The sequence below is a fragment of the Euprymna scolopes genome, chromosome 11, assembly GCF_053919585.1.
Source record: "Euprymna scolopes isolate OS-2025 chromosome 11, ASM5391958v1, whole genome shotgun sequence".
Classification (NCBI taxonomy): domain Eukaryota; kingdom Metazoa; phylum Mollusca; class Cephalopoda; order Sepiida; family Sepiolidae; genus Euprymna; species Euprymna scolopes.
Window position 1 is genome coordinate 101,820,944 of NC_136492.1, and position 27,274 is coordinate 101,848,217.

General features: G+C 33.4%; 1 protein-coding gene and 1 long non-coding RNA gene across 4 annotated transcripts in view; one reads left to right on the plus strand and one right to left on the minus strand.

Moving 5' to 3' along the window:
- Window positions 1-9,277, plus strand: part of LOC145288008 (uncharacterized) — a 167,041-nt gene extending 157,764 nt beyond the window's left edge. For both annotated transcript variants that reach the window (XM_080136009.1, XM_080136010.1), the window contains 6 exons: window positions 54-89; window positions 2,415-2,484; window positions 4,219-4,298; window positions 5,108-5,251; window positions 5,809-5,917; window positions 7,068-9,277. In XM_080136009.1, coding sequence (XP_079992135.1) covers window positions 54-89; window positions 2,415-2,484; window positions 4,219-4,298; window positions 5,108-5,251; window positions 5,809-5,917; window positions 7,068-7,141 — 513 coding nt within the window. In that variant the 3' untranslated portion in view covers window positions 7,142-9,277. The remainder of the gene's footprint in view (window positions 1-53; window positions 90-2,414; window positions 2,485-4,218; window positions 4,299-5,107; window positions 5,252-5,808; window positions 5,918-7,067) is intronic.
- LOC145288017 (uncharacterized) overlaps window positions 1-27,274 on the minus strand; it is a 133,545-nt gene that overhangs the window by 30,795 nt on the left and 75,476 nt on the right. The window lies entirely within an intron of this gene.

Here is a 27,274-nt window from a genome sequence, read left to right on the forward strand (position 1 = left end):
ACTTTACAAGCATTATATTGAATTACTTATCACAAATGTATTTTTCTTTTTAGGGAATGGAATATGTAGATTCTGAGTCTTGTCAACGGGTAAGACATTAATTTCTTACAATTTAAAAAATAAATATGTCCATCTATATATCTATAAAAGTGAACATGTCTGTGCGTCTGTCTGCGTACATTTCCCTACGCTATATCTCTGTAAATTTTTAGTCTACAGACTCGAAATTTGATATACAGGGTACTGAGATTTGGGAAAATCTATGTGATCGGTTTTCGGCCAGAAATTTTGCTGTTAAGAAGTCAAAGTTCAACGATTTGACCTTTAAGAACTCTACCAAACTCCTCCGACAATTTTGAGTCTACACACTTGAAATTTGAGATATAGGTTCCTTGGACATGGATCCCACTTAATAACTTGATTTGAGCCGAAAACAATAAATTTTAAGGGGTCATAATAGGGGTCAAAGTTTAGAAAATTAACCTTTTTTTTTTTTTTTTTTTTTTTTTTGCTCAGCATATACCTCCAAACACCCGGCCAACGCCAGGCTGAAATGCTAGTATATCTATAAAAGTGAAATTATCTGTATCTGTCTGTGTGTGTGTACATTTCCTTACCAAACTAATCTGTCAATTTTCAGTCTACAGACTCAAGATTTGACATAAGGGGTATTGAGATTTGGGAAAATCTTTTTAATCGGTTTTCGGACAGAAATTTGGCTGTTAAGGGGTCAAAGTTCAACGATTTGACCGTTGAAAACTCTAACAAATTCCTCCGTCAATTTCGGATCTAAACTCTTGAAATTTTAGATGTAGGTTACTTGGACATGAATTTAATGTTTTAACTTGATTTGAGCTCAAAACAATAAATGTTAAGGGGTCAACATTGGGGTCAAAGTTTTAAAAAATTTGACCTCTCAGCCAATGTTTGGTGTAAACATATGAAATTTTACATAAAGTGTATTTAGACATAGGGCAAGCTTTTTAATCAGTTTTTGGCCGAAAATTTAGCTACCAAGGAGTCAAAATACAAAAGATTTGACCTTTGCGGTCTCTAGCAAAGTATTCAGCCAATTTTGGGTCTAGACATTTGAAATTTTTACATAAAGGGTATTTAGACATGCAGCAAGCTGTTTAATCAGTTTTTAGGTGAAAATTTTGCTGCCAAGAGGTCAAAGTTGAACGAGTTGATCTTTGCAGACTACCAGACTCCTCTGCCAAACACATGAAATTTTAGATGTAGGTTACCTGGACATGAAATTTTAGATGTAGGTTACCTGGACATAAGTCAAACTTTTTAATATATATATATATATATATATATATATATATATATATACATACACATATGCACATAGTTATAAACAGTACATTGGGCCAGAGCACAGCCAGGCTTAACTGCTAGTAAATAATATTACTGATCATGAAAAATTAAAGTAGATATTATTTAATCCATTTTGAATAAAACTTTACTATTCTTGTGATAGAGTACTTAATTTTTATTTGTTATTTCATTAAAGTGCATCCCTTTAAAAGTATTATTGCCGTATGCAAAGGAGGAAGTAATTATACTGAAAATCTATGCACACGTGGTAGCTACTTACACAAAAAGTAGCGTCAAATGATTATTAACTATGAGTTTGAAAACCAAGGAAAATAGGAGCTGTTTCCTTAGGTATATTGTAAAGGCATCATATTGAAAATACAGATTCATTTTGTATTGCTTTTAGTCAAACACGTAAATTTGTAAATTTTTTATTGTGTATTGGCTGTGTAATCGATGGCAGGCATAATGATTAAACAGTGATCTAACAGTTCAGCAACAAAAAGTTACTCTAATTACATTTATTCTTTATGTTGCAATGGGGTCATGAATGTGGACTTATTACTATTGGAGATAGTCATCCCTACTCTCTCTTTGAAATCAGTAAACAAAAAGAAAAATGTTGATTGCATAAAATATAAGAATTGTTAAATTTGAATTAAATTGAATTTTTTAAAATGAAAATGTGGACCAATGACTGACTTAAATCACAGTTAAATTATCTAGTTAAATTATACCAGTCAAAAAAAATAGGAGAAATTCTAACTTTGCTTTATATATAAGATCAGGTTCTATTAAAGTCCTAAATATTCTTACAATAACAATTGATCTCCTTAAAATAAAATTTTTAATCATTCAATTCTGTTATTTACTTTTTGAAACGCTAGACAAAATATAATTTTCAATTTTTAATTTGAATTTATTCTCAAGTCACATTTTTCAGTCATTTTTATTCTGTTGTTTAATTGGTGTTTATATCTTTTATTTGTTCCAATAAATAAACGTTCATTCTTTTCAATTTCCACAACTTTTATTACTTTTGTTTCATTTCTTTCATGATTCTTCTATTTTAATAATTGTTTTTCCTGTAGGTCAATAGTAGCCATGGTATCTCATCACTTGTCAGTTTTGAACAGTTACTCACACAAACAGATGAGGAAGGTAAGTTTTTGTATTTTGTAATTGGAAAACAATAAGTTCGAAATATTCAGTTGTAGTTCTTATCCAGAGTTTCTCCTTTATTAAAGAGACAAAAATAAAGAAAATCTGTATGCTGTATGTACCTATGACAAAATGAAAATGTATTCCAAAAAATCATATAAATTGATCAAATTATAACGAAAATCATTTTTTATAAGTACCCAAGGAGTCCCTGTCTCACCTGCATTTTAAAAAAACAATCTAAAAAAACAAAAATGGTAAGTCAATAATTTAAATTTGTGATATTTATGTGGTAATGTCTTAAAAAACTTGCGAGATTTATGTTGTAATGCCCACAAATTCTCATTAATCACTTAAAAATGATTTTCTTTATAAAAATAAAACTACTTGGTCAATTTACGTGATTTTTGGAATATGATATTTTCGTTTTATCACAGGTACATACATCATACAGATTTTTCTTTATTTTTGTTTTTTAATATTAGAGGAATTATGAACAAGAACTATTTTTTTCTTTCTTTTTTTTTACTAATGAAAAAAAGCCGCTTGTTAATACAGATTAATGATATGGATTTCTTGTCAGTTGAATGATGAAAAATATTATAGGATTAAAAATGATAAAATGGATTAAACAGAAGTTGATTGTTTATGAATATGTTTTCTGACAAATATTTGAATGCTAAACAAAACTTATCCAGAAACTTTTATTTCTTGTTGATAAGTCTTAACAATTATTTGTTTGTATATTGTATGAATTGAAATGAATTTGATTTTAAGAATCTTAAAAACCAAGAATAATTATTAAATTAAAATTATAACAAAAATGAAGCAATACAAATTTATATAACTTTTAAGTTATTTTTTGAAAAAGGACTGTTTCAATAATTTCTCCTTAAAATGAATTGATTTTTCCCATTAAAATATATATTATAGAGTGTAATAGATAGGGTCTAAATGAGCAAAGCCTCAGTAAAATATATTTAAATATGCTTTGCTCTGAGTATTGCAGTTATAAGCTCAATAGGTGTAATTACCTAGAGCTATATAAATATTAATTAATTGTGAAATTATCAATCAAGTTTTCATAGGAGGAAACATAACAAAATCATATTTATCATTTCCGAAAACATTGTACATATAAATATGATTTTATATTTATAAAAACTTGATTTATAATTTCACAATTATCTCTCACCCTTTATATATATATATATAAACATGTTTTAAAAATGTGTCCATATCTCCTTAAGTAAAGTTCAATTTTAAAACAAAGCTCAACTTTGTGATCGTTTTTAATGTTTATAACCAACCAATTTTTTTCTGAACGTAAAATAGTGTACATCTTGACAGCAAAAATGTTTTAATCTTAACATTTTTTAATGATATAACTTTAATTACTTTTTCTAAAAGAGTGCTGTTTGATTGAGGCATTGTGTGTAATGTGTAAAAAGTTTATTATGTTGAAGCTGATGACAATGCGATTAAGGTTTAAAATACAATGAGGTAATCAAAGAAAAAAGAAGAAAATCGATTACATTATTTTCTTTTGACTATCATTACCTTTTCAAATCGCACATTTTTTTTCGACATATTGTCAACTTATATTGTCATAGCCTAAAATATCAAACTTTTCAACCTATATTGTCATAGTCTAAAATATCATAAACTTTCTATTTTATAATATTTAGTGATGTTATAAGATTGTTACATTTGATTTCTTACTATGGTTTTCAGTTATAAAACCAGTATTTAATGAAGAAGAGCTAAAAATGGATTTAGACAGTGCAGAAAAAAGAAGTGACCATTTAGCACAGGTAAGACATTTACAGTAAATTTTGTAATGCTGCATCTATTATCTTTAAATGCTTGAAGAAAATGTTAGAAACGTTTCCATAAAACGATTCAGATTTTTTTTTTTTAGGGTATTCAATATTTATGTATCATAAATTAAGTCTCTGAAAAATGGGTTCTTTTGATTCTCTATTCGTATGATATTTACACACGTAATTTGAACAACCTGGGATTCTTATGTCAAGAACAAGAAGCAACCAATTTTAATGTAGACAAACTGATATACTGATTTTTTTTTGTAATTTTTTGCTAAAGGTCTTTAAAAAAAAACAATTGTTTATTTTTTTTTACAGACTGATGGGCTGAGATTTGGAGAATTAAATAATTTGTTGATATACTTTTTCAATCTCATTTTTTTGAGGGGTTTAACTATTATTAACTATTAAAAAAAATAAACACTATAAAAAATCATTTATGATTTGAAAAAGTAAACATTTTATTTTTTTTTTTAACTGAAGAGAACATTTTTTTCTTTTTATGTTTAAATTTTTTTTTTTAATTATTCTCCTAAGTTTGAAAAAAATGTTTATTTTTACAAAACTTTTTAACAAATAAAAAAGAAAACGACAACCCAAAAAACAACAGAAGCCATTTGGTGTGCCTTAATTTGCCGTAGATAAATATTAAAACTGCTGTTTGTAGTTGTCTTTTTGTGTGTGTACATTACCATCATTGTCAGCAGTAGTGTTAATTACTCACTGCTGTTGTTATTAAAACATTTGCTGGTTTCATCAAATGTGACTTAATAAAACTTGATTTTGATTTAATGCAGCTTCTAAATGAAAGCGAAGCAACTGTGATGAGGTTAACAGAACAAGCTAAAATTCTGAAAGAGGAAATTCGTCGCTTAGAACGCAATCAAGAACGAGAAAAAGAAGCAGCCAATATGGAATATTTAAAGAACATCTTCCTCAAGGTAATCGTTTTGACAGTTTAAAAACCATTTCTATTTGTAATGCAAACCGTTGTCAAGATGAAAATCTGAAGAATATTTGAGTATCTAATTTACTAATTTGATTCATTATCATCAAATAAGATTAATTTCTTAATAAAATAATAATCCAAAAAAAAAAAAAAAAGAAAAAAAAACTAATCAATAAGAAAAAGATGTTGAAACGACTTAATATGAAGACATAACCAGATAAGGAAAACTTGGGAGGAAGTGATAAGCCAATTTCAAAAAGCCATCCAACACATGTCAGCATGTAAAACAGATTTTAAACTGAATATGAAAGAATTCATTTAATTTATTGAGTGAACTTTATAATTATTTCATACTATTAAATTAGAAACAAATTATTGATGGATTTAAGGAAGAATTTAAATTTGATTAATATTCTTAAAATGTTTTGAGTTTTATGAAATGTAAGAATAAGACTTATAAATCTATTACATAAATATTTAATCTATTATATAAATAAATATATATGTGCATGTGAATATTATCTTTGTGTTTTTTTCCCCCCTCCCCAGTTTGTCACGTTAAAGGCTGGTGATGAGCGGCACATGCTGATTCCTGTTCTGTGTACAATGTTGAAACTCAGCCCGGAAGAAAAATCCAAACTCACTGCTATTGCACAAGGTGAGAAAGGAAGACGTTTTTTTTTTCTTTGTTGTTGTTATCAAAATATCTTATTGATTTTAACAGGGGAAGTGATTTTTACTCTCAATTGTAAACTTCATATGACTGAGTCAGCTATAACAGTTTTCACTGACTCATCAATATAGATCAGCCATCACACAGTTTCACAAATATAAAAACAACTAGGGAATTCCCTGGTGTAAGTTCCACAAGGAAATAAATGAGAGACATGTTGGTTTAGAATATCGTTTTGTTAAGAAAAAACTCATTGAAGTTGTTATTTAGGATATGCAAGTAGAACAGAATTTTTTTTCCTTATCAAGGCCTGGAGACCACTCGAGGATAAGGATCATCGCGTGTACAGTAATCAATGGGATAATATCATAGTAATCGTTAGTAATGGAAATTCGGTAGATTGGATTACTTAAGGAGGTGGTTCATTAAGAATTTGTTTATGTTGGACTTGAAGACAACCAAGTTGTAGTCAGCTGGGAAACAGACAAACGGAACAAAGTTCCACAGGTGTGCAGTTCTAAGAAAGATTCTCTGTTCATGGAATCTATGTTTTGACTTGGGCACAGTCAAAGAGTGGGGAAAATTATTGACAGTGGTTTCAGCTAGACGGGTGTTTTTTGTGAAAGATTGGAGCGGAGAGAACCAGAGATTGGAGCTCAGACGAGCACTTGCCATTGAAATCACGCTAAAACAAAGAGGCTCGCAACGTTCCTTCTGTGGGAAAGAGATTCAAATATTTTTTTTTTCAATTAACTACATTTAAGTTAATTGGTAATATATATGGTATAATCACGTTGACGCACCGGTTCCCGTTAGACCAGTGAAGTTAAGTAACATTGAGCCTGGTTAGTACTAAAATGGGTGACCATTTGGGAATTCCAAGTGCTGTATGTGCTCTCCGCTTATCTCAGCATTGTTTCCAGTCGTCCTGGACTTCTTGCCACTGGACTCAAGCAGTGCCGATTCAGGAGGGGTGTGGTTGGAGAGTGTGCAACCCTTACCTACTGAATGGAGGCTTCCACATTTAAGTTAATTGTTATGAAGTAACAAAGTAATGAAATGATTTGTTTAACTAATTTTTCACTTAATTTTATTCGTTGCATTAAATTTGAATATTTTTTTTTGTCCTTGTCAGGTGATGATGGTGTTTCCGGAAACCAACCTGCAAGTTGGGGCTCCTATCTCCACCGGTGGTCTGGATTGACGTAGGGGAAACACAAACTTTATACACATTCACTCACACAACTATTGCTTGATACGAATGTTAAGGCTGCTGAGATTAATATTTTGGTGGCATCATATCCATAAATACAATTATCATGTTTTGTCAGAAAGTTATTTTAAACACAAAAGAATTGTAAATTATTTGGCATTTGTGTTTAAGTTTCTTCGGCCATTGTTATATCTTATATGGTTCTTTTCTTTGATCTGCATGTAGAGTGGAGGGAAGACAGATTCCAAAGAATCTGATTGTACTAAAAATGATTGGGAAACACAGTTATGTACACACAAAATATGATAATGATGCCGAAAACTCGAGTTCAAATGCTACTACCTCATTTCACAAATAGTCGGCCATATTGTTTTGTCTACATTCAAGAATTATTTTTTAACTGGTATGATACAAGAATGGACATGTTTCCAGTCTCTTCTGTCATTTCACTAATTCACTAGCCGGTTGGTCTTTAACAAAATGGTGCTTTATTTTGTTCTGGTTTTGTTTTGATATTTCACTTATTGTTCAGAATTCTCCATGTATTAAAAAAACGAAAAATAAGGAAAAATTTGTATGATGGATGTATCCATGATAAAATGAAGAATCACATAAATTCCAAAAATCATGTAAATTGATCAATACTTTTATTTTTAAATTAAAAAAAAAAAGAAAAGTTTTATGAGTATCCGAGAAGTAATTGTTTTGCCAACCGTTTTGAAAAAGATGTCAAGAAAGAAGGGAGATAACTCAACAATAATTCATATTTACTAGATTTATGGTGTAATGTCTATGAATTATCAATTGCTTAAAATGATTTTCTTTATAAAAAGAAAACTACTTGATCAATTTAGGTGGTATTTAGAATATGATATTTTTGTTCCGTCACAGATATGTACATCAGAGATTTTTCTTTATTTTTGCTTTTTTAATACAGGGGAATTCTGGATAACAGCCAATATTTGTTTTAATCTCTGTGTTTATCTTTAATTTGGGATAATTTATCTGAATCTAAAATGCTTATTCTTTTGTATTTACCATTCCCACAGATTCCAATCAACTGCAAATTCGTAATAATTTATACTTCTGCCAATTCATGTAAGATTTTGAATTGATAATCTGTCAATATTTTTGTATATTTCATAAAACCTACAAATATCTTCACTAAAATAAAACCTATTGATTATTTTCATTACATTTCTGATATGCAAAGTAATTTCTTTTGGGTTTTTTTTCTGTAAGGTTTCCAACCTATTTCAAGTTCTGTGCATTTGAGATGGAATTAACTTTCCCAATATAGTTGAAGCATTAAGTAAAAACATATTTTTTGTGTTTAATTCAGCTGCCATCTTTTTGAGAGTCAAGGTTAACCAATAATTTTCATTTTATTCAAAGTTAGTTGCTTTGGCTTTTCGTACTGAAAATTACTGAATCACTCGAGTTAATCATTTTATTTGTTGCTCTTTAACATAAAAATAGGTTTCCTTCATTAATTCCAATGTTGCCTTTGAAATTACTCTATAGTCTTATTTTCTTTCTTCACCTAACAGATCTTGAAGTTTGTAGATATATCCCTTTCACTAAACCCTTTTAGGGTCCAAATTTGTATATATCCAGTAGCAATAGTTTTTCATTCTACTCTTTCTATGAAATGTTTTCCAAGTTCTTTTTCATTACTTATGAATTTCATAGTATAGAACAAACTTTCTTTGCAAATTTGTTGACAAAAAAATGATTGAAAACTTGGTAAGCTTTAAAATTTAACAGAATAATTTTCTAAGGGAATAGTATGGTCTCTAAAGAAGAAAAACCCGTATTTCCTTTTCTTTTAAATGTGATAAAGACATTACAATTTTTCAGGTAAATTATTTATTTGTTATTTCTTATAGAGCAACCTTTTTTTTTGGGGGGGGGGGAGGGTCTTGTCCAGAATTCTCCCTATATTGAAAAATAAAAATAAAGAAAACTATACGTAGCTGTAACAAAACAAAACAACATATTCTCAAAATTATATAAAATGATCAAGTAGTTTTATTTTTATAAAGAAAATCAAATTATGAGCATCCAAAGCGGTATTGCTTTGCCTGCCATTTTGAAAATAAAATATCTAAAAAAAAAAAAAAAAAAAAAAATGAAAAAATGGAGATAGCTCTTAACAATTCAAAACTTGTGAAATTTATGTTGTAATGCCTATGAATTCTCATTTTATAAAAAATAAAACTACTTAATCGATTTTATTTTTGGCAGTCTTAGGAATATATTTTCGTTTTGTCATGGGTACGTACATCATATAAATTTTTCTATATTTTGTTTTTAATATAGGGGGAATTCTGGCAAGAACCCCTTTTTTTATAGGAAAATACTTATTAATTTGAATGTTTCTTTTATCCAGTTAGGAAAATCATATAAATTTTTATTCGTTAATTCACTGCTTGTTAAGATGTAGTTGACAAATTGATTTTTTAAATATATCATTTTACTCAAAAACAATATTACATACTTAATTGTCATATCGGAAATAGTAATATATCCAAAAATTATGAAACTTCATTAAGTAGAACAGCTGCTATCGTGTTTTTAGTTAAAAAAAAAAAAGAAGTCTATTGCTAGAGACAACAAATATTAAAGCCATGGCACAAGTAATCTAAAATGTTGATTTCTGAGTTATGTCCCCTGTGTCTAGACTTCTACTGTCTACTTTATAACATCTAAGAAAAATGCGATTTTATCCAATTTTCAGTAAAAATTACTTTTAACTAGGAATAAATTTCTATTTGATGAATTTTTGTAATATTACTATTATCAGTATGACAATATTGTAATATTGTTTTTGCTTAAAACAACATTTTTTAAAAAATCAATCTGTCAACTTTACCTTAACAGCACCGTTAATTCACTATTTCATAAATAAAATGTATGCTATTCTTGGACTAAAATGCTGAAATGTTCTATTACTTACTTTGCTGTTTGTCCGTCCCTTGAAACTAAAACCTCAAAATGCTGTCCAATAATCGAAAACTAAATAACTTTTTTCTTGCTATTTTTTTGTTTGTTTGTTATGTGTCCTCTCTTTCATTCACTTGTATCAAGTGATTCTTCATGGTCTCTCTGTTGTTAAACAGTTAAAATGGCCGAAGTTATATCTGCACTATTTGTTGTGCAGCACACATTTAAGGCGCTTTTCGTGGCACAGTTTATTGGCATGTAAAAGTTTGTATTTTTTTTTTTTTTAAAACAAAAAAAAAAAAAAAAACAAAAGAGGTGATCATTGGAGCTTGTATCTTTTGGAATTGAATTTATTGCATACAATTTTTAATTATGCATATAAATCACATCAGTATTTTTCTCATGCTATTTGTGATAACACATTGTATTTACTTATACAAACACATCTTATTAACTATCAGAGAATATTCATTTTAATTTAAATCTCTTAAAATCCTTATTTTTTGTTGTCTTTACAAAACACAAAAAGCATGTCAGTTTGCTACTTAGTAAAAATTGCAAAAGATAATTTTTAATGTTTTTCAGGCAGTTAAAAGGAAATATACAACAGATGCTAGTCCATCGATTGCAAGTGTTTTATTATTGAATTGGACAACAGGTGGCACAGAAGATGTTTATATTTATATACAGCATAATCATGTTGACACACCGGTTCTCGTTAGATCACTGAAACTAAGCAATGTTGAGCCTGGTCAATGCTAAAATGGGTGACTATTTGGGAACATCAGGTGCTATATGTGCTCTCCACTTATTTCGGTATTGTTTCCAGCTGTCTTACATCTGTCCTTATCAATGGAATCTTGTAGTGCCAATTCAGGAGAGGTGTGGTTGGAGATTATGCAACCCTTGCTTCACAATTACATGTGCAGCTACCCTTACAGGGAATATCCATTGCTTCTTCAAGACTGAATGGATCACCATAGTTAAGCAACTTTGAGCCTGGTCAGTATTAAAATGGGTGAACATTTGGGAATACCAAGTGCTGTATGTACTCATTACTTATATTCACTTATCTTGGCATTGTTTCCAGTCATTTTGCATTTCTCCTTGGCACTGAAATCAGGCAGTGTTGTCTCTCAGAAGAGGTGTGTTTAGGGATTGCTCAATCCTTAGTTCACAATTACATGTGCAGCTACTCTTACAGGGAATATCCGTTGTTTCTTCAAGACTGAACAGAGGACATACATGCATGCATGTGTTTAGACATTTTTTCAATTGGAGTATTCCATTATTAAATTAGGTGGCACAAAAGATATTTTTTTGCATATGTATTCAGACATTTTTCAAATTCAATCAGATCATCTTGCTGCACTAACTGGTGTTTGTTACCTATGTGAATAAATGTTTGGTTCTTGTCCAGAATTCTCCATATATGTAAAAAAAAAAAATAAAAATAAAAAAATTAAAAAAAATTGTATGATTTACATATCCATGACTAAACAAAAATATATTCCCTTCAAGTAACTGTATTTTTAAATAAGAAAATCAAATTTTATGAATAATGCCTGACATTTTGAAAACGACTTAAAAAAAAAGAAAAAAAGGGAAATAACTAAACAATAATTCAAACTTGCAAGATTTGTGTTGTAATGCCTATGAATTACCATTAATCACTTAAAACTGATTTTCTTTATAAAAATAAAACTACTTGATCAGTTTATGTGATTTTTGGAATATGATATTTTCGTTCTCATCATGGGTATGTACATCACGCAGAATTTCCTTTATTTTTTTTTTTAATATAGTTGAAATTCTGGAAAAAATCATTTAATTTTGGAATATTTAAAATTACATTCACTAAATTTAACTGAAATCTTTAAATACTATTAAGAATATTTCTTTGACATCTAATTTACATAAGATATTCTGTACTCTCTTCTCTTAATAATTAGCTCTATTATTTGCTTTAATTGTATCATTTTTCCTAATATAATAAATACTTTTACATGTATAATAATGTATGCTCCAGTTTAAGCGTTATTTACTAATTCTATTTATTATTGTACGGCATAATCCCGCTGGATCACCGAAGTTAAGCAACGTTGAACCTGGTCAGTACTAAATGGGTGATCATTTGGAACTTCCAGGTGCTGTATGTGCTCTCTGCTTATCTCGGCATTGTTTCCAGTCGTCCTGGACTTTTCTTTGACACTGGACTCAGTACCGATTCAGGAGAGGTGTGGTTGGAGATTGTGCAATCCTTGCCTCACAATTACATGCACAGCTGCCCTTACAAGGAGCATCCTTTGTCTTTCGAGACAGAACGGAGGCATCGGCTATTTATTTCTAGTTTAATATAAGAATAAGTAATAATTTTAGATTGTTGGTAAGAAGAGCTGTAAAAGTCAAAATTCTTTTTGCTGTTTGTCTTTGCAATACTCTCATTAAAAACCACATATTCCATTAATAAAAAAAACAAAACAAGCAAAAAACTCAGAACAAATACTATACTTTGCTCCTAACCAAAAAACAAGGTAATTCATTATTTTTTTTCCACATCATTCTTTGTAATATTCTCTTTGTTCAATCTAACCCTTTTAATTAAAGTTCCAAATTTCTAAATAAATTTTTGTTTGGACACTTCTCATGGTAGCATACAAATATTTTTTTTTGCAAATAATTAAATAATATTTTCACTATAATTGGAGTAAAGTTTTTTTGTTTTTTTTTTTAAAACACATCCACGCAATTATTTTACTCTCTTATCTAAATGTTATATAGCACATTTTTTTTCTACAAAATTTAAAATATTTTTATTTACATGAGCTATAAAATAAAAGAAACCAGGTAAAGATGAAAATTGATATGCATAGGTATTATATGAACACTTCTTAAGTAACGTATATAAACTAATGTATAATAAATATATAATTAAAAATTCTTACAAACGAAATTAGATGAAGTTATAAAAGTATCTCAAATTAGATAAGAGTCAGGCATTTCTTTTCTATAAGTTATTTTCAGTATTTCCATAGCCTTTTATCACAAATAGTGAAAAAAAAAAAAACTCAGAACAAATACTATGCTCTGGAACGAATTGTATTGAAATGTTTTGCCAAGTAGCTCAAAGATGTCAGTCCTTCATCTGTACATATATAAAAGTTATTTGTTGCACTGACATTAATATTAAAAGGCCACTTTTCTATTTTAAAACTGAACACAACATCCTTATATACTTAATCATCCCCTTTTTTAAGTCAGTAATATATTCGTGACTAATTTGTATGTTCTTTTAAAATCAAATTTTTATTAATTTACTGTTTGTTCTTTTTTCTGGATGATTAATTTCATTTCACTATTATGTAGTTCTGTTTGTGTATATTTTCTACATTGTGCATAATTACACAGAATTTGGAGCTGCATTTAAAGTAAATCTATCTGTGTAATGGTCTCTACCAAATTACTATCAATTTTTGGTGTACAGATGTGAAACTTGATATAGAGAGGATTCGAACCTGTAGAACAAAATTGATTTGGTTTTTAGCTGGGAAAATAGTTGCTAAAGGGTCAAAATTGAAAAATTTGAACTTGACAGGCATAGTTGTAATGTGTACTATGCATGCACAAATATACATTTATATGTTTAACTGCGTTAATTTGTCAAGTTTTGATATGCATGGGCTGTGTATCATATTTTGCATTGAAGTTGAGATGGTAGCGAATACCGCTGGAGAGCTAAATATTTTGGTTTTTATTCTAGCTGATGGTACCCAAATCATATTTTAAAGACTTTTTGAAATCACTACTATATATTGAGTACAATATAATAATCAATGGCTAGTATATGTACATTTGTAACCAAGTTGATCCCCTAAAATTTATCATCTGGTTTATCATCCACAACACAAAAAATTTGAATGCAGAACAACATAAACCTAACTTCATTAGATTGAGACCTTTTAACTATGAAAAAACAAAATTACAAATTTGAAATCTATGAATTTCACTAAAGGTTTATTTTAATCAACAGCAATAAAATTAAACATATTACAAAATGTTAAAAAAAAATTATTTAGGAGTTTAGTTTAGTGATGAAACTGAAAACACTTCATATTGAGAAATTAACAATTCTGTAAAATTATTTTGCATTCAAGCTATTTATATATTCACTTAAAAAATTAAGTCAGAAAATTAGATATCACAAAATGTAAAAAACAAAACAAAAACATTTTGTGGTTTGGTTATGTAAAAACATTTGCAAGTGGAAATTTAAAAATGTTTTAAATGGTGTTTCTCACATTTTGTATTGAAACTCTTCATAAGCACAAACTATGTATGAGAGTAGTCCAACTTTGGTTTGCAGATAGTGAAAAAAAGAAAACAAAAAACACTGTATTAAATGTTGTAGGAATAAGTTTTGAAAAGAAATAGTCCAAAAAAAGTCTTTACAAGTTTTCCCTATTATACCCAATGCCACAATCTTTAACAGTCAGCACAGGCTCAAAAAAGATAGAATGCATCTGGTGTTAGAATCATCCCCCACCATGATCCTAATATCAATTAACGTCAATCCCGGCTCTTTACCTCAACTGACAAGATTCAGAAGGGATATGGTCTCCTTTTTTTCTTCAATAAAAACAACCTATTTTTCCCACTGAGTATCCATCAATGCCAGAATATAAATAGGAACATTTGGTTCAATCCAATATTTAACAAAGTAGTGGTAAATAAATTGGAGTTAAGTTATAAGCATTTGTTGAAAATACATTAAAAAAAAAAAAAATGGAAATAATGTATATTAGTGCTACTGAGCAGTCATGAATGCTGTGCTTTGCCAACTATAAATTTCAATAGAAACACATTAAAATATTTCTGAATAGGAGAGGGGTGAGGACAAATAAACTCTAGAAAGCATACATTATCATAAAACATCAAGCAATTTTTTTTATTCAAAAAGATTAAAAATGTGTAAACTTTGTTTAGAGCAAAAGTGTAATTGTTTTTTGATCCAGGACATTGTTATTAAATAAAAGAATAGATGTTGTGTTTAAACACAAAAAATAGATATCTTCTGTGTTACTTATCACCTCATTAAACAATTTCTGAATTTCTTTGCTTCATGTATTAGCATCTGTTATACTATTTTTTAATTTTAACTGTCCATTGATAACATTGTCTTTCTGTTATAATTTTGTTTAATAGAAAGTAGAATCTAATATTTTGTAGTTTTAATACTCCTCAATGTAATTGATTTTTAGTATTCTCACATATGCTGCTGTTTCTTTATTTGTGATAAGCCTGTGAATAAACAAATGTTTGAGATATATATTTGTGTGTGTTTTAAAATAAATGACTTTAATAAAGATTGAAGGAATACATCCTCACAATGCCACAATGCACTGTGATATGGCGTTGGTGATGTTTTCAAATTGGAATCATAGGGTATTACAGATTTTTCAATGTTAAGCCGTCTCCCTTAGTTTATACAACCATGGCCAATCTAATTGTTAATTGCATCATGGCAGCCAATAGCTATCCTTCATATTTTTTTTGCATATGCATTTCATTTGTTAGCTCTGTTATTGTGTTGTTCTCACAACAGTCTTCATTACTTAATCTAGTTGAACATACAAATATTTTCAGTTTGGTACCATGTTACTATTTTAGTTGCGTGTGATATTTCTGGTATTTTTATTCAATTTTCTTTTCCGTTTGTTTTTGCCAGGGATGAGGCATCCTACTGCTATTTCAGAGATTCCAACTGATAAATCATTTTAGGAATGTAACCATCCTTTTAAGTGTAATTGTTTGGATCTCTTTTACACTTTGTTCACTGGGTATATTCACCAGATAGTCTTTTTTTTTCATGATTCAAGTGGTTCCTATGATGACTGAAATTATTGAAATCTTCCAAAAGTTCTACTTTGTTTTCATGTCATACATACAACCATGGTATTTACTTTTTTTCTCCTTATCATTGGGGGACACTGACTTCGAATAAGGTTGCTTCTCTCTTCCTTCTTGTCCTATATCGCTGTCAAGTTTAACAGCTGCATTTTCTAAGCATGTAACTGTAGGAATTACATTGCCATAGTGAATGGTGTATAACTCATTGTCAAATGTTATTTCTGATACATGTTCCCCTGACTTGTTGCTACACAGGATGTTCATTTTGTTGTAGATGGTCCAGTGGAGATAACTACACACTTCATTGTATCTAATTGTGTAGTAGCTGTTCCCCAATCGAACTTTAAAACTGGCTCTTCACTTTACCTGTTCATGTAGTTTCTCAATTCTCAAATTGCTGGGAGCACTCTTCTTGTATTCTTCTATTACAAATCAATAAAGCAAATTTATTGAGTCTCTTTAATGAAGTCATTCCATCCCGTAAACTCTTCTTCTGAATCAATAATTATCTTTTTGGCCATCTTTAATGTTTGTTGAAATGTCTTTCATTTCCTTGATCCAGACAATCTGATCTTTTGTTCAAATATAGCACAAGTGTCTTTTTTTTTTAAAGATACTTGTCACTTTATCTCTTTTTCAAAACACATTTCTTGTCCAGCCATAATTTTTAGCAATTTTTTTTTAACCTTCCTCTTTCATCTGCTTCTGCATTTTCTTCCTAAGGCAACGTTAATTTCCGTGTAAACTTTGGCCGCATTGTGTTGGAAAATTGTGACATTGTATAATAAACTGTTGGACTTATTCATCACTGTAATGGTTGTAATTTTTATTTTAATCAATTCCTTCTTATGGTTGGAGAAATAATTGTACATTATAAATAAAGGGAAATCCAAGTCAAATGTTGAATAAATATTTTTGAAAAGGAATTTTTGTTTTATTTTATTTATTTTTTAAAAATCTTTTTCTTATTTATATATTTACTAGTGGTGGTGTACGGCGTTGCCCGGGTGTTTAGGGGGCGGGGGTTAGATCAAAACAAAATGGGCGAAGTAATAACCCTTTTTAAATATGATAAAATAAAGCAAAAAAAAAAAAAAAAAGTTTTGGTAGGTTGGACTGAACCTGAAGCCTTGAGGCGAAGGTGGAAAAAAAAAATAAGTGTGAAAAAAAACCTGACCTGTTACTACTAGGCCAGCAAGGGAGAATTAGTGAAAAGCATTTGAATTTAAGGATTTAAAACAATTGCAAAGTGTGTGGATTTAATGAAGTCAAATATCGCGCCATAGACTGAATGAAATCCTGCAGTGAATTTTTACTGCGAGACAGTTTTTTTTTTGGTTGTTTTTATCCAACTTTGGCTGCAAGATATCCTGGTTTTGTTTCCCCAAGATGTTTGGAGGGGGGGGGGATCAGCTCCCCATTTAAAGTGGAGTGTCCAATCGAATAGCAATTGACTGATATAAGGGGTTTCCCCCACATTGATCAAAAGCTAATTGCTTTCTGGACATTCCCAGGACGAAAGCCGGGAACTGATCACAGTTTCAACTTAGTTTCACTTTATAATAAAAAAGTCGAACACACTCGAGAGAAGCTAAGATAGCAAGAATTTTGTAAAAGTCGATGTAAATAAATCTAGACGCGATGCGCGTTCACAAATCTTAGATATTATGATTTAGACGGTCTATAAAAAGTTTTAAGAAATAGTAACCTTCCCGAGAAGGCCGGCAAAAAAGCCTTTGACAGACATACAGAAAAAATGCACACACATTTTCGCTTTTATAAATTTTGTATATGATTAACACAATTTTGTTATTATAGTTTTACTAGCATGATCTGTGAAAATTCCAGTTTTATCCTTCATCTGTTTTGTTGCAGCCATGCTTAAAAATATTTCCATTTTATGGATGTTCAGTTTGAATACAAACTCCACAATATTATAGTACTACCTTCTGCTTTGCATGTATTTTGTATTCTGTTGGATTATCGTATTCTGCAAGATATTTTGGGTTGCACTGATTGAGCAGTAGAGGGTAGACAATGTTGCATCATACGGTCCTCCTCTTTCACATTTGCAGAGAATTGGGTCAGTTTTGTAGCCAAATTCTGATCAAAATAACTTTTGATCTCCCCCATTCCCGTTCTCAGGTAATTGAAGGTTTTCCACTTGAGCCAGGAAACTTCTGAACCGGAACGGAGAGCCTCAGGAGAGGAAATTTCCATGTAAGTAAGAATGGGGCCATGCAAGATCTTTTTTCAGGAGGCAGCACTGGTTTACAGTGTCATACATAGCAGATAGATTAATACAGATGGCCCCTATTGCAGTCTTCAGTGTGCTGAGATTCAGCAACTGGCTTGTGGATATGTCAGACCCGAATCCTACTTGTTGGAGTATAATGGCTGGTTCAGCAACTTTGGCCAACCTGTTGAGGATTAGGTGCTCAAACATAGCAAGGAGATTGGGTGAAAACTCTTTGCCAGATTTGAAAGAAGCAATAATTTTAGTTTTTCTTTGGGATATTTTTTGTTACCATTCATCAACTTAAGGATCCATTTTCATATCAGTGATCCAAAGTGCTAGATTTCTTCTGTGAAAATATCATTGACTTTACCAACTTAACCATCTCCATCATGGAGGCGAGTATGCTTAAATATATGGATAGTATTTGGGATGCAAATAAGCTGCTGTCTCAATAAACCATTGTTGGTTATTGCATTTTCAGTAAGCAATTGCATACACTCTAGGAGCTGACTGAAAAATCAATCCCCAAGTATCTCATCATTTATGAGTCTTTGAAAACAATGTTCTGCCAATAAAGAGGTGGGTTTTTATAAGATCCTTGCTATGGATCTGTAACAAAATCTTTAATGATTTTAAAGAGGCCAGAAATGCTCTCAGTAATAGGTTTAGCTCCTTTGACTTTCAAATGATACTGTGGGCAATGAACTGTACTTTAGTTTGTGCAGAGCAAATAAAAACTGATATCAAACCACTGTTCATGTGTGATATTACCAACGCCCCCCCCCTCAATAGCATAAGTTAAGGAAGTTGTTCACCAAGAAACACAAAGGCAGCTAAAATAGGATTGTTAATCAAGGTGTGGCAGGTGACTGGGACAAATCGCTGTATATAGAAGTCACTATATTTGGAGGTAGTTTTGCAACAGTTAGGGACAGTTTATAGACAGTTTTCACTTTGAGACAGTTGATATCAGGTTGCGACTTGAAAAGATCAGAAAAGTTTAGGAGACTGAAAGGAGCTGACATCAACCGACAACGAAGAGGTCTTGACAAGTAACTAAGATGGGAGACGTTAGTGGTTAGAGGGTCATTTTCCACAATGGTGTCACACATGCACCCAGAGCCTAATTGATATCTATGAAATGTGTTTTTTTGTTTCTCTGGTGTTGTTTATTTTCATACTTGTGAATCATTGTGTTCCCCCTCAGCGGCCGTCAATTTGAGAGATAATGACATGACTAGAAGAGAAGGAAACAACTTTGGGGTTAGCGATTGCTGTTGTGCGAGGGGGGGGGGACAGGAGGTACCACATATGTTCACTAAAAATAAATACAAGCAATTGAGAAACATGGACGTTTGAAGAAGGTGAGTAATTTGTTAAGCGAAAAAATTGGAAGTGTAAACAAAAGACGGGAGTATGAAAAGAAACAGATTCTTTTTAATGTTTGTGAGAAATTTGTCAAATATTGTGTTTCCTTATGAAAAAAAAAAATTTTCAAGGTCATTTAGAATGAAATCAAAGCAGCTTGTAAAGCTACTTGTACGACAAGTGATAAAAATTGTCTCATGAAATATTTGGTCACACCTTTATTCAATTAACATATACGGCAAAATAAAAAGAAATGTATAAAAATACTTTTGTTTAAATTAAACAAGCCAAGCATGCGGAGTCGTCATCCATGAGTAAAAAATTTACTTTCATCATGACTAATGTTTGTGCAAAATTTAAAAAAAATAATCCAAGTCGTGGTTATTTAGAAAAGTACAAACAAACGAACGGGAATGAATTACTAGGTCCAATCCCTTCTTTGTCGGGGGACCAAAACAAAAAATAATTTAAGAAAGGAAGAAAAATATTCTGATAAGACTATTTGGACACCACAAACTTTCAAAATGGTCATATTTCTTTCAACACCGTTTGCCCATGCATGAAGTATTGTTGCCAGATCTGGGTTGGTGCATTGATTGCTAGTCTCTTCCTCTCAGACAAGCCCCCCCCCCTGCCCCAAAGAGTCTCCAATCTAATAAGTCTTGCATTATTAACCAAGCTCTAATGCCTGTGCCATCGCCACAATGTTGCATCCCTGTGCCTGTTTTACAAGTTCTTTAATGAAATGTGCTCTGATGAACTCCTTACACTTGTGCCCTCTCGATGTACATATCCCTGACAACCCCCATCTAGCAGCAGAATTCTACCCCTTCACTATAGATTCCGTAAATGCTGGAAAGTTTTCTATTCTAATAGCCTTTTCTGTAGATATTGGAATTCCCTCCCTGCTTCCCCGACTGAATTAAAATGAAGTTGTTTTAATGTAATGTGAACAGATATTTTGCTCATCTCCTTACATTATCTCCTGTAGGCATGGTCTCAAATACTAGCTGCTTACATTCAAGTGGTAGTATGCCTTGTTTTTGGTAAACAAGAGTAACAATGAAAAAAAAAAAACAACCAAAAAACAACTAAAAAGAAAGAAACAACAACAGAAAAAAAACTAAAAGAAACAACAAAAATAAAACATGGGAAGGGTACATTACTTGGAGAAAATATTAAAATTGGTGAACACTTTTTTTTTTTTTTTTTTTTTTTTAAGTAATTTTAGAATTAACCATGCTAACTTATATTTTATATCTAACTAGCATGGGTGCCTGGCGTTGCCCGGGTGTTTGGAGGTATATGCTGAGCAAAAAAAAAAAAAAAAAAAAAAACGGTCAATTTTTTTTAAATTTTGACCCCTATTATGTCCCCTTAACATTTATTGTTTTGGGCTCAAATTAAGTTATTAAGTTAGATCCATGTCCAAGGAACCTATATCTAAAATTTCAAGTGTTTAGACCCAAAATTGTCGGAGGAGTTTGGTAGAGTTCTCAAAGGTCAAATCGTTGAACTTTGACCCCTTAACAGCCAAATTTCTGGCTGAAAACCGATCACATAGATCTTCCCAAATCTCAGTACCCTGTATATCAAATTTCGAGTCTGTAGACTAAAAATTGACAGAGTTATTGCATAGGGAAATGTACACAGACAGACACACACACACAGACACTTTCACAGATATATAGATTGTTACTTGACTATTTCTTATTACAATAAAAAACTTCATATGCAGCATAATTACATTGATGCACCAGTTCTTGTCAGATCACTGAAGTTAAACAAAGATGAGTGTCATGACTCACAGTCTTTATTTTATTGCTCCTCATTTTTCCCTTTCTTTGGAGGGGACAACTTGTGACCCTTCGCTGCTAACACTGGGGCTTGCCTTTTTCCCTTTACATGGGTTGACGACCACAAGGATTTAGCTGCTACCGCCTCCACCTTCCTCTCCTCGACGTCAGACCGTCGTTCTAAGTTTTTTCCTTTACTTTGATTAATTTCTTACTTTCTATTTCGTTAGTATTTTTAAGCATTTTCTGCTTTCCCCTTCCACACCAAGCTTCACGCTAATTCTGTTTTATTCTTTCTGTTTTTAGTTTTTACCTTCTTCATTTTCAATAAATGAACCTGTTGATTAACGACAAACTGTCCTCAGAGTTTTGATTTTGGAGAAGTGCTTATACTTTCCATCGTAAGACTTAAGACACTCTAGACAACGGAGCATGTGGTCTTTACGTGATGGAATAGTAAAAAAGCAAAGTCGACCGAGTAGGATTGAAGCAAGCTCCAGAACTTTTTACCTCGTAAACGCTACGAGGAATACTGGCCTCTTTGACATGTAGAATAGTTTCTCACATAGTCCCCCCCCCCCAGGAAAGAACAGTTCATTTACACCACTTACGACAGCGGCTACATCATTCTTAGAGCTACTAAGGTGGACCCAGGCAAGGCAGAGCCCCTAATCTTATCAAGCATGGTGGACAACAAATCCAACCAGTTTTACAAATCCCAACGGTCTCACTCATCCCACAACTCATGGTCTTCGAGTAGAGCATCTGCCGCCGTCTCTGCAGCCACTGCTGCTGCCCAAGCTAAAGCCGAGGCAGCCAAAATATGACCCCTCTTTGCAGAAAGAGAGTTAAAAATAAAAATGGAATTGGAGAAACTACAGCTCGAAAAGGAGGCAGCTGCTGCTGTGGCTGAAGCAGAGGCTCTGAAGGAAGCTGCCGACGAGCTAAAAGAACGGTCCAGCTCAAAACTCAACTGTATTCCTGCTGACCCTAACATATGGGTTAGAGAATACCTAGCCGACCAGGCAAATCAACCAAAATGAGAGATGACTGAATCCCACTGACCTCTTAATGAAGACATCGGTCAAGGACACTTCTATGGTCGGCTCAAACGTGGAAACCAACTTCCCCCTCATAGGCCAGAGAGCTCAGATGGACCTATGCAAACGCCCCCCCCCCTTGATTATAAGTTATCACTCCCCCACTTCACATCTTGAAGTAAATTACGGTTTAATCGATGGAACGAGGGACGTTTACCAGCATCCCTCCGACCTAGTGAAACTTTTCACTCGACGCGAGCTCCTCACTACTGGGTTAATTCAGTATAGCGATAAACCAGGAGACTACCGAGTGTGGAAACAGTCATTCCAGCACATTATAAAGGAACTTGGTCTCACTCCTAACGAAGAGATGGACCTTCTGATAAAGCGACTGGGCAACGAATGCAGCAGCTACGCTAAGAGAATAAGAGCAGCGCATATAAGCAACCCGGCAAAAGGCTTGTCAAAAATATGGGAACGACTCAAGGAATGTTATGGTTCTCCTGAAGTCATTGAGGAGGCACTTCTCGAACGTGTGGAAGACTTTCCCAGGCTGACGAACAGAGACCTCTCAAAATTAAGAGAGTATGGAGATTTGCTGGAGGAGCTCCAGTCAGTGAGAGAAGATGGGAACCTTTGTGGCCTAGCTGTCCTGGATGCTGCCCAAAATCTCCAACCCTTGGTAGCCAAGCTACCTTCCTCACTACAGGAAAAATGGCTGTCCGTTGGATCCAAATATAAAGACCACCAGGTTTCCTTCCCTCCCTTTCAAGTCTTCGTGGGTTTGTCAAATAGCAGGCTAGAATCAGAAATGACCCGAGTTTCAAGACCGACTCAGTAGCAGGCCAACTCCTTATAAATGGAAACGGAACGAGAACGGTATCTGTAAATAGGACTGAGATCTCCCCAACATCATCCGACTACAAACGTCAAAATGACCAAAAGGACTTGGCTTGCTTCTGCCCTCTACACAGAGCTCTCCACTCTCTATTGGAATGCCATGCCTTTCAGGAGAAGCTTTTGAAGGAGCGAGAAGCTTTCGTCCAGGACAGAGGAATCTGTTTTAAATGCTGTCTGTCCATAGGACACAAAGCAAGACACTGCAGGACAGACATGACATGTGATGTGTGCAACAGCCAGGAGCACAATACTGCCCTTCACCCAGGGCCACCAACTTGGACCACAATATAAGAGTCTGATAAGAAGCAAGATGGGGAGAAGAACCCTCAGTTGCATACCGAGGTGCTATTACAGTGCACTCAGATTTGTGGTGGTGACCTTTTAGGAAGATCATGCTCTAAAATCAGCCTCGTCTATGTTCATCCAACAGGAAGGCCAGACAAGGCAAAAAAGATGTACACCATCCTAGATGAACAGAGCAACAGGTCTCTGGTGCGTTCAGATTTTTTTTAGATATTTCAAGAGAACAGCCCTAATCTTCCGTATTCCTTGGAAATGTGCTGGAGTAGTGCAAACTACCGGAAAGAGGGCAAGTGGGTTCCAAGTGAGATCTGTCGACGGAGAAGTAAGCCTTCCACTCCCCAACCTCATCGAATGTGATGAAATACCAGACGACAGAGCTAACATAGCTCTTCACCACCCACATCTAAAAAGAATAGCCCATTTCATCCCTTCCTTGGAACCAGAGACTCCAAAAATGCTTCTATTAGGAGGTGACATCATAAGGGTGCACAAAGTTTGTAAGCAAATCAACGGCCCCAACGATGCACCTTACGCACAGAAATTTGACCTCAGTTGGGTCGTAGTCTGTTTAAGAAAAACTCACAAACTTCCCACAATAAGCACCCTTCACACCTTCATCAGCGAAGGAGAATGACTCACACTTTTTGAGCCCTGCCCAAACGCACTTCAAGTTAAGGAAGTCTATAAAAAAGATTCGAATTATAAGTCTTCCCATGACAAAGAAGGACACTTGTGTCGCAATGTTTTCCAACAGACAGATTTTGGATTGCCGGCGTCAAGAGATGTGTGAGCAAATCCATCAACCATTGTGTTATGTGCCGAAAACTGTGGGGCGCTACCCAAACCCAAAAGATGGCTGACCTTCCTGCTGATCAACCCACCTTTCACTAGTATCGGCCTAGACATTTTTGGCCCCTGGACAATTTCCACACGCCGAACAAGGGGTGACTTGGCCAACAGCAACCGTTGGGCAGTGATATTCATATGCATGGGTTCCAGACGTGTCCACATCGAAGTGATCGAATCATTAGACACCTCGAGTTTCATAAATGCACTCAGGCATTTTTTCTCTATCAGGGGACCAGCTAAGAACATACGCTCTGATCGTGGTATCAACTTCATAGGAGCCTGCAAGGAGCTAAATATAGAATCCAACCTAGAGTTTAACATCATCCAAAGGTTTTTTGGGGAGCAAAGCTGCACCTGGTTGTTCAACCCCCCCCCTCCCACATGGGAGGGGCTTGAGAAAGGATAATCAGCATGATGAAGAAATGTTGCTGGAACACAGAGGTTGACTCATAAACTGCTTATTACCTTCTTAGCAGAGGTTACCTCTATCATCAATGCCAGACCTCTCCTAGAGGTATCTACAGATCCAAATGACCCCTGCATACTCACTCCTACCACCCTCCTAACTAAAAAAAATCAGGAGAACATTTCATCCATGGACTTGAATTTGGGCCAAAAGATATCATAAAAAGCCAGTGGAAATACATCCAACACTTGGCAGAGACATTCTGAGGAAATGGCGGAAAGCCTACATAGCTTCACTCCAGACACGGACCAAACGGACTTCAAAGGTATGTAATCTCAAGGAAGGGGACGTAGTGTTGTTGAAAGACAATCAGACAAAAAGAGATTCATGGCCCTTAGGGCTGTCACTCGTGTTTTCCCTAGTGTGCACGGGCTCGTCAGGAAGGCGGAGGTAAAGGTGTCCAGGAAAGACGGCACCAGGAACCTACTGAGACCCATTACAGAAATTGTCCTCATACCCTAACATTGATCAAAGTTGGACCCATACCAGTATGGGCCTTCCTCATTACAGCTTCAGTGATGTATCGAACGTCAGGCGGGGAGTGTCGTGACGCACAGTCTTTCTTTTATTGCTCCTGATCTTTCCCTTTCTTTGGAGGGGACAACTTGTGACCCTTCACTGCTAACAGAGGCTTACCTTTTTCCTTTACATGGGCTACGAGGGTTTAGCTGCTACCGCCTCCACCTTCCTCTCCTCGACGTCAGACCTTCGCTGTAAGTTTTTTTTCCTTTATTTCATTTCTACATTGCGACTTTGATTAATTTCTTACTTTCTATTTCAATAGTATTTTGGACTTATTCAATTTCGATGTATTTTTAAGCATTTTCTGCTTTCCCCTTCCACACCAAGCTTCACGCTAATTCTGTTTTATTCTTTCTTTCTGTTTTCAGTTTTTACCTTTTCATTTTCAATAAACCTGTTGATTAACAACAAATGGTCTTCAGAGTTTTGATTTTGGAGAAGTGTTTATACTTTCCGTCATAAGAATTAAAACACCCTAGACAATGGAGCACGTGGTCTTTACGGGATGGAATAATGAACCTAGCCAGTATCAGATAGATGACCATTTGGGAATACTAGGAATTGTATGTACTGTGCCAGGACATAGAAATTTCCTAGTTAGTATCTGGGGGAATGTGTTAAAACCATTGGGAGGGATGCAACTTCAGTCTTCGTTAAGACATGTATCTATGAGAAGGAAAACTGCTGTAAAACCCGAGATATATTGTCTGTTTTGTCTCTTGGCAGTCATTTGCACTGACTGAGGTTAGCAGTAGTTCCAAAAAGTGTGGATGGTCTTACGTAAAGCTTTCACCACTATAAACAAATTATGTGGATTTCGGACAACTTAGTTGCCTACAGACACCCGACAGGAGAGTCATTTTTTTTTTTTTTTCAAAAGACTTTAATGACATTTCCCAATAATGATTGGGTTAGGAAATGCCAGATATTCCTTAAAACATTTCTTGCTGAAAATTAAAATGACTAATCGCTGTGTGAGAGATTTGTGCACCATTTTCCCATGTATGGCTGATTGAAAATGTCAACTGCATTCATTAAACAACAATTTTAAATAAACTAAAAAAAGTGACATTAGTTTTATGAAGTGGAAGAATGCTGATAATTCGGCTGACAATGTTAGGATAGTCAGGAAAGCAAGAAGGGAATTTTGCTGACAATTCAGCAAGGGATATTTATCCTGGGTCCCCAAAATCAATTGAGATTAGACCATTCCTGTAATGATCTGGTCACTGTTGATTTTGCGGTGGGAGTTTAGTTCTGTGCAGATCTAAGAGGTCCACACTTCCAGGCTTTGCTTTCTCTCTTTGAGAAGTGGTTAGTTTATTACCAATCAACTGAGGCGCCCTCACTGAGAAATACCAACGGGGCTGCTCAGACACTCCTTGCAGGTCAAAGTGCCCCTCTTTGGGGGTGTCGACTTCACAATCCCACTTTCCGACCCTGGTGTCACAGTTCTTGCAGTGGAAGGTACCTCCTGCATTAAGACGACAGAAAATTTTTCTTTTGTTTTTTTTTTTACAAAGGAGTCACCATTTATCAAGACCCAGAGACCACTCGAGGATAAGGTTTAATGAGTGTACAGTGGTCAAAAGAAACATGTCTTAGTAATCGTTAGTAGTGGAAATTTGGTAAATTGGATTACTTAAGGGGATGGCTCATCAAGAATTTGTTCACGTTGGACTTGAAGATGACCATATTGTAGTCTGTTCAAAAGCAGGAAAACGGAACAGAGTTCCACAGGCATGCAGTTCTAAGAAAGAAGCTTTGTTCATGGAATCTATGTTTAGGTTTAG